Genomic DNA, 8,057 nt, shown 5'->3' with positions numbered 1-8,057 from the left:
TATGTATGTATGTATGTATGTATGTATGTATGTATGTATGTATGTATGTATGTATCTACCTACCTACCTACCTCCCTACCTCTTTGGTTCTTCGAGACAGGGTTTCTCTGTGTAGGCTTGGCTGTTCTTCCTTTCTAGACAAGACTCACAGAGATCCACCTTCCTGTGCATCCCTGAGTGCTGGGGTCACAGGCGTGTGCCACCACACCTGTCTTGGGCTGTTCTTTATTCGGATGCGTGGAGGGACCAGGTATTGATGCTGGAATGGCTTTCACTGGAGTGGCTTCAGCTGCCTTCCTTGCTCTGCCAATTGTATTATTTTACATTTTTCAATTATTGCTGCTTAACAACACTTATGCAATGCTTATAATATTCCTGTTACATAGCAAAACTTTACACACATCATAGTGTCGACATTTTATACTCACAGCAACCCTGTAGCTAGGATTGGTTTTTCTCATTTTACTACAGAAGAATTTAAAACAGTACTGTTAAGTGACTTGTCCAAGATCACATGCTCTCTGCCTCGGCATGGAGCCTGGAGGCTGACCACAGTGAGGGATTACAAAACAAGGTTATGATCCTCTTGTCCTGTAGAGACCCAGGCCTCCGCCTTCCTTCTTATCCACAGCTGTCCTGGGTGCATGTAGGCTCGCTTGGCCATGGTGCTGTGTTTATGTGTGGGTTTTGTGGAGGTGGGTACTGGCACCTGACAGTGAGCAGCCGTGCAGCTACTGTGCTGGGATATTTCTTAACATAGACAGGAGGGAACTCTGTACATATGTGAACATAGCTCATTTTAGCTGGAGGCCAGTCAGCTCTAGTGACTTAAAGCTGTATGTTATTTGTCCTCTGGCTATTTTCCCTTTGCCTGTTTCATTATTAGACTTCTCATCAGCAACAGAGAAAATGAAACTTAAACATCATTTTGGCCACTGGCTGATGAGCTTCTGATGAAAAAAAAAATTGAGCAAAGGAACAGGTTAAAATAAATGACAAAAATGAGATATTTAGATGGAAGAATTCCTTTACTGGAGTTTTTCTTCCTGAATGTTAGAACTTGTACATGTCACTCTTTTCTTTAGGGTTAAGAAGCACTAGCTGTACTCTGTCTTGGGAGCCTTTCTAGCAATCTTGTGGAAGTGTGTGGAGCTGTTGTTTCCATAACTGAAGCCATTACATTAATATTTAATATGGCATGTAGCGAGTTTCCACTGATGGTCCCATCATTTATTGATACACATTCTTCCTAGAATAATGAAGCCTCACTGTAGGGGTCATTTAGTCTCTAAAGCTTTTAATTAAGAATAAAGTTTGGATCTAGTCTGTAAAATGTAAGGTATGGTTAGAGAAGATTATCAGTGCTCAGACAAGCACACTTGTGTATGCACACACACATACACACACACACACACACACACACACACTATTTGGGTCTTATATTTGATAAAGCTTCCTTCTTATCCTTTTGTTTCTAAATTTTCTCCTTAGAATCAGATTTGTTAATGGAAGAGTCTGCGTTAAATCAGTCCATTGAAGACCCTGGAAAACTTAGTAGCCTACGGCGGAGAAGGCGGACCTTGAACCGAACAACAGAGACGGTTCCAAAGTTGACTTCTCCGCATTCTTCTACAGATTCAGCCTACGAGGCCAAAGGAGATGTTACAGGTAGCGGTTGCTGTTACATGAACAAAAACAAAACCAAAACCAAAACTTTAGCCTTAGGAAACATGAGGTGCCTCTTGTCTATGAGGGATGTCCTTTAAGGAAGTCTGCCTGTCTCTCCTTTTTGATAATATTTATTATAATTTCTTAACAACAGCTACTATAGAAGCCTAAAGGAACAGTTGGGACATGGCAGGCATATGGCTAGTAGAGTATTTTATTTGGCCCACACAACATTTATAAGTTTTTAAATTGGCTGAACTAGTACAAGCCTTTAATCCCAGCACTCAGAAGAGGCAGACAGATCTCTGTGAGTTTGAGGCCAGCCTGGTCTACCTAATGAGTTCCAGGCTAGCCAAAATTACATAGTGAGATTCTGCCTCAAAAAGAAAAAAAAATGGATATTTAAATAAAAGCTCATGTCAGATGGCCCTGTACCAAGTCCATTCATAAAAGCAGTTGGTCAGGTCTGCTTAGAGCTGCTCCTTCTGACTGACTGTGCTGTCCAGCTGGCCTCTGTCCGCAAAAGGAGTCACTAATCCAAAGCTTCTAGGCAGCTCTCTCATTTATTTCCTACTTAACATCTACAGACATCTGACGTTTTACTATGAGTGCACTGTCGGGGGACAGCCTTGTCAAACGGCAGAGAGCGAGCTTGACTGACAGTTTTGCAGAGTCCTTTCTTTACTGTTACCCATCCCCCTCAGAACTCTGAGGCTGTCAGTCTCCTGTCCCCTTGCAGTACCAAGCCCCAGGTACACAGTTAGCTTTGTATAACTGTGTCTAACTGCTGATTAAGATCAATGGCTCTTTCATTTTAAAATGTAAAGGTTTATGTCACAGTGATTGGTGATTTTTTTTTTTTTAAAGGAGAGGAACACTGTGTATTAGCTCAACTCAACTGTTCTTAGCAGAGATAGTCCTTAGCTGTGTATCATTCTTTATGTATTGAAATGGTTATTTAATAATTTGTAACATCTCTCAAATTTGAAGAACTGCCATGGTTTATCTCATCGTAGGTTCCTTTCACATTTTACCCAGGGTACCATGAGTTTATGCTGAATCATTTTATCTTTACAAATTGTATTTCTCAGGTTAGTTTCAGATGGGTATTAGCTGTCGGCGGTGTTTACAGTCCTTGCTCTCACCTTTCACCTACAGGGAAGAGAAAGACTGTGGACAGCTGTGACACGGCTCTTATTGTGGTGATGAGTGTATTGTAAGTACTCGCTGTACTGCTTTTGTTTATGTCTTCACGTGTACTTAAATAGTTCCCCAAAGAATTGGAAGGCGTTTTTAGTTCTTAAAAAGGGATTTATTTATTCTTATTTTATGTGTATTGGTGCTTTGCCTGTGTGTCTGTGTATGCAGCGCTTATGCAGGGCAGAAGAGGGTCCTGGTCCCCTTGGAAGTGGAGTCACATACAGAGGCTGTGAGCTGCTATGTGGGTGCTAAGAACCAAACCTTAGGGCTTGGAAGAACAGCAAGCGTCCTTCACCTCCGAGCCACCTCGCCAGTCCCTGCATTTTTAGTTTACTGGTCGTCCTGACCATGTTGACCTATAAAAACAGTATGATAGGTTCTACTTTGATCGCTTTTGATATCATTTTTCAGAATTGTAAAATTTGAGGGCATCTTTCAAAAACAATCTGAATTCCTATGATGAACCCTCTGGGTTTTTATGAGAGGTTCCACAAATTTAAAGACAACGCATGTTGGTGAAATTCCAGTGAAATGATTCTACTTTGCATAAATAGATCAGTGGTTCTCATGTTTATGTGAATAAGAGGCATTTAGGAGTTTGCTAAAATGCAGATTCTTCAGCCCTAATCTCAAGTGTTGACTCAGTAGACTCTGAATAGTGATCAGGAATTTTTAAAAAATTAAAAAAATTTTAAAATGTCTTTTATGTGTATGGGCGTTTTGCTTGCAGGTATCTGCACATGCATGCTTGGTAACTAGGAAGGCCAAAAAGGGCGTTGGCTCCCCTGGGACTGACGTTACAAACAGTTGTGAGCAGTCATGTGGGTGCAGGACACCAAACAAGAGCAGGAGTGCTGAGTTTTAAAGCGCACACCCTGGGTTTTTCTGCTATGAATTATTCAAGCATCACATTGTGAAAGCAAGTAGTGTGAAGCCTGGAGAACCCTATAGGAGCCTGCAGAGCAAGTCGCACCTGAGAGCTCTAATTCTGCATGGCTGCATGTGACCTTGAGAGAGCCCCTGGTTGTGTGAGTTGTTTCTGACTCAGTGGCAGACTGGGTGATCGTTTTTAGAGTGACGCTCTTAGCTATTTTTCCTTAGTGCAGATGTCAGCACAAGCAGAAAATACTGGTTATGTTTTTTAGTGTTTGTTGCTGTTTCTGAGGTAGAGGCTTGCTCTGAAGTCTTGGCTTGCCTTGAACTATCTTGTGATCCTCCTGCCTCAGCCTCCAGTATGATGGGACAGTCTGCATACACCACTGCTCTCAGATCTCTCTTTGAATTTTAGAAAAAGTTTTCAGATGCTAATTAAATCAGTTTGCTATGACGTTTTTAAATGACAAATATCATTATATTACCTTGCAGGAAAAAAAATTATATATTACTTCGGTGCCATGATAATTTCACAGACTTGATTTCCTTGTTACCTTTAGCTTTTTCACACACCATATGTATCGATATACTTTTTCATTTTCTCTGTGGCCTGGAACCAAACCAAGGATTCTGTGCATAATAAGTAAGCATTCTACCACTGAGCCATCTCCTTAGACCCAATAAGTGTAATGTGAGGCGGGTAACTCTTTAAACAGAACAGAATAAAGACATATGATACTACTTATCAGTTTGTATGCATGTGTGATAAGGTCTGCATTAATTTGAAAGGCTGCTGTTAAAAACAAAACATTAAGTTTGCATGTAAAATTTTTATATTTACCATTATTAATATATGCTTAGGATTTATCTGGTACTTCCTTTGTTCAATATTAACAAGAAGAAAGTTATATATATATGTAAAATCTTCCACTGGGAATAAAAGATAATATTGCGATGTCCCTAAATTCAGAGGCATATTGATCTTCATTTTATTTTTAAAATGAAGTATTATGGGTGTATAATTGCTTAAGCCAACATAACCCAAAAATAGACCCTGCAAGCTTACCTGGTAGATTTCTAAACCAGTGGTTGCACAGCACTGGCTGGGATTCTAGTAGAGAAGAAAGGAGACAGGTCAGAGGCAACTTGGGAATTGAGGTTGTTCAAGGACTTTTCTTATCATTCACACTAGTCATTTTCCTTGACATCCATATGATAATTGATAGTAATTATGTCATATAATGAAATGGAGATAATTTATTTAAATAACTAGAAAATGGTCTAGATTATATACAGTAGGAAGCTTTTGCACATATAATATTTTACTCTCTTTTTGGTGGTGGAGGGGAATGTTGGGGCAGGGTCTGGTTGTAGTCAGGCTGCCTTGTGGTCTTGAATCACAGTAGATCTTCCTGCATCTATCATCAGGGCTACCTCTGAGGCCAGGCCTGCAGTACGGGTTAGTGGGGGTTAACCAGCTGTTATTTGCTCTGCACAGTTTGCTGCTGCTGGTTCTGCTGAATGTGACACTGTTTCTGAAGTTGTCAAAGATAGAGCATGCTGCTCAGTCCTTCTACCAGCTTCACCTCCAAGAAGAGAAATCTTTAAAGTATGTTTCCCACCCTAGCCTGCCTGTTTCCACCACCTGTTTCTTTGTCGTAGAAAACTTAGCTTTAGGAATTCTGGTCTGCTATATCTTGTAGTCATACATGCTTAGCTTTTTTTTTTTGCAGGGGGCATTACTTGGGGGTTGATTTGGTGTTTTCTTTGCAATTCATGGGACACAGTAATTTCTATAAATAAAAGAAAGATCTGGAGTTGTTTTCATCAATTTTAAGTTTTTGTTTTTCTTCCAGCTTAGTCTCTGATAGGTTCTCAAGAACAGAAAATATTCAGAACAAAGACCATGCCCACCATTTAAAAGGAGTGCTTCAAGATTCCATAGTGATGTTGGAACAGGTAGGCCGGTCTGTGCCTCAGGGGCTTGGACAGGGAGGGCCCCAGCTGGACAACCTTTAGATGTATGTACCTTCTCTACAATTGCTTAGTTACTGTCTCCGCCTGCTTCATCATTCTCACTTTTGGCTCATGGTTTCCTCCCACTCAGTGGGTGACCATGCCTTATAAAGAAGCTAAGCCGTCCTCTTCCATCTCTGCGCACACCTATTTGTTGTCCTATCCTCAAACCCCTTCATTCTTTGTAATCGGTGCTAGAAATGGCTCAGCACAGGGAACTCCATGCCTCGCACAGAGCCCAGGCTGAGACAGATAACCTGTGTTTGCTGAATGAACAGATGAATGAATAAAGTAAGGAATGAGATCTATTTCTTGGCCTCAAGTTGCTTCCAATCTTAACAGAGAAGTCGGGTTTCCTACAGGCTTTCAAACCTGCTCTTAAAAACACAGAATCAAGTAGTACAGGAGCGTGAAGTAGGGTGGTGTGCGAGGGGTTCAGAGGCAGGGTGTCCAGGGAAGATCCTGTGGGGTCAGTAGGTGTAGGTTAGCTTTAGAACTGTGAAGAGGACCCTGAGTGGGCTAGGAAGATGTGGCCCAGCCAGGAGGCTTGATGTGCTTGCTCAGTGGAGGGTGAAAGGACCACCGAGCCTTGAGAAACATCTAAGAAAACAAGCCTTTCCGTTTGGATCGTTAGATGGGCTTCCGGGAAAGCACGCTGCAGGAAAAACGGCAGTCCTCTCGCACCTGTTAAGATAACACTCTCTAGAATTCATGTAGCAGATACTAGAGAAGTGGGTATTTGATTGTCAGTGTTTTATTTGAGGACACACACACTTTTTGCAATAAAGTAATCGGCCAAAATTGAAGTCTGATTTTTGATCATTTATTTTATTTTTATTTTTTGCAGCTGAAGAGCTCACTCATTATGCTTCAGAAAACCTTTGATTTACTGAATAAGAACAAGAGCGGGGTGGCAGTGGAGAGCTAGTGCTGAGCTGTGGGAATCGAAGAGACACCTGGGCCTAGAAGACAACATCTGGAAGGAAACGAGGACGAAGACTCTCACTGTCGCAGGACATTTCTAATATTTTTATTACCAGGATTCCTACTAGGAAAACCTTATTTAAATAACATTTACTTGATGGTTACTCTCAAATAGCCTTAAGACTCTATCTTTTTACTTCTTATAGAGATTTTTTTAAGCTGTGAACTTCTCCAGTGAACCATGAAATATATTTTGGAATTGAAATTCTGAGACACAAAAGGGGAAGGAAGACACTCTGGGTCCTGTGGCTTCTCTTCTATAGTGAGGCCTGTTGTTGATCATTTAAACTTGTTAGTGGAGCCCCTGTGTGCCCAGTGGGTTGTGTTTCATAGCTGAGTTTAAGAGCCTAAAAAGCTAAAGAAGAAACCCCTCAATCATTTCTCACTTTCAAGGATCATTTTCCAAGCGCATACATTCCAGGTTTTGTGTCTTTGCATTTTACAGTGTCTTAACTGACTTGGCATGCCAAAGCCAAAGGCATTGCTAACAACATTTCTGAGAAGCCTGTAGGGAATGAAAATACTGACTAAAGGGAAAGGGTTTCTCTCCATGAGTCCCAGCTCATCTCCCAGGGGTGGGGTATAGAGTAATAACTCCTGTTGTTTTGTTTCTGATAAGGACATATGAAGTATCCGGCAGTGAGCAAGAGTGACTGGATCAGAACCTTGCAAACGTTAACTGTCAAAGTGAATGTTTTTGTGGTTTCTCTCAAACTACTTCATAATATACCTCAAAGATTACCCATGTTGCTTTGTAGATACAATACTAAATATGTGTTCAGAACTAATAAATTCTGAATCTGTTATAAAGATTGACTTCAGTAAAACCCAAAATGTCCAAGTTGTCATTTTTTTCCTTCTCTTTTCTGCTTAAAAACCAAACCAAAGCTAGAAAGCCTGGGGTAGGGAAAACCTGTACTTAGGCCCACAGTTCTTAACAGATTTGTGGGGCGATAAAAACCCAGAGAGGACTCTCTGGGCAATTCCACTGCAAACGCTCAGACTACTGAAACAAAGTAGCTGAGAGGCCTGGCTGGAAGGCAGACCCATCCTCCAGGACCCTCCCGAGCTTGAACAAGTTGGATAAACCTGGACATGGGGGCAGCAGCGGGCCTAACGGGAAGGAGGGCGACGGTGCAGACGGAACCCAGCGCCTGTTGCGGCCGCCGGCGAACTCCCGCGGTCGTCCGGGGCCGGGCCGGTCCCCCGAGGGCCCGGGCGCAGGTGCGGGCTGGCCCGGAGCGCGGCGGGGGAGGGGCCTCGGGGGCAGGCGGCGCACGTGCGGGCGGCGGGATCCCGGCGCCGGGGGCGGGGCA

General features: G+C 42.3%; 1 protein-coding gene across 5 annotated transcripts in view; it reads left to right on the top strand.

Annotated features, from left to right (window-relative positions):
• The window catches only part of Gramd1c (GRAM domain containing 1C), a 70,398-nt gene extending 62,823 nt beyond the window's left edge, over window positions 1–7,575 (top strand). For all 5 annotated transcript variants that reach the window (XM_055625039.1, XM_055625042.1, XM_055625040.1 and 2 more), the window contains 5 exons: window positions 1,492–1,668; window positions 2,827–2,884; window positions 5,240–5,350; window positions 5,598–5,700; window positions 6,605–7,575. In XM_055625039.1, the coding sequence (XP_055481014.1) occupies window positions 1,492–1,668; window positions 2,827–2,884; window positions 5,240–5,350; window positions 5,598–5,700; window positions 6,605–6,685 (530 nt within the window). In that variant the 3' untranslated portion in view covers window positions 6,686–7,575. The remainder of the gene's footprint in view (window positions 1–1,491; window positions 1,669–2,826; window positions 2,885–5,239; window positions 5,351–5,597; window positions 5,701–6,604) is intronic.
• Window positions 7,576–8,057: the final 482 nt, after the last annotated feature.

The sequence above is a fragment of the Psammomys obesus genome, unplaced genomic scaffold (assembly GCF_907164565.1).
Source record: "Psammomys obesus unplaced genomic scaffold, mPsaObe1.curated_primary_1811, whole genome shotgun sequence".
Lineage (NCBI taxonomy): Eukaryota > Metazoa > Chordata > Mammalia > Rodentia > Muridae > Psammomys > Psammomys obesus.
The sequence above is the reverse complement of the archived record's forward strand: the minus strand, read 5'-3'. Positions and strand labels throughout refer to the sequence as shown.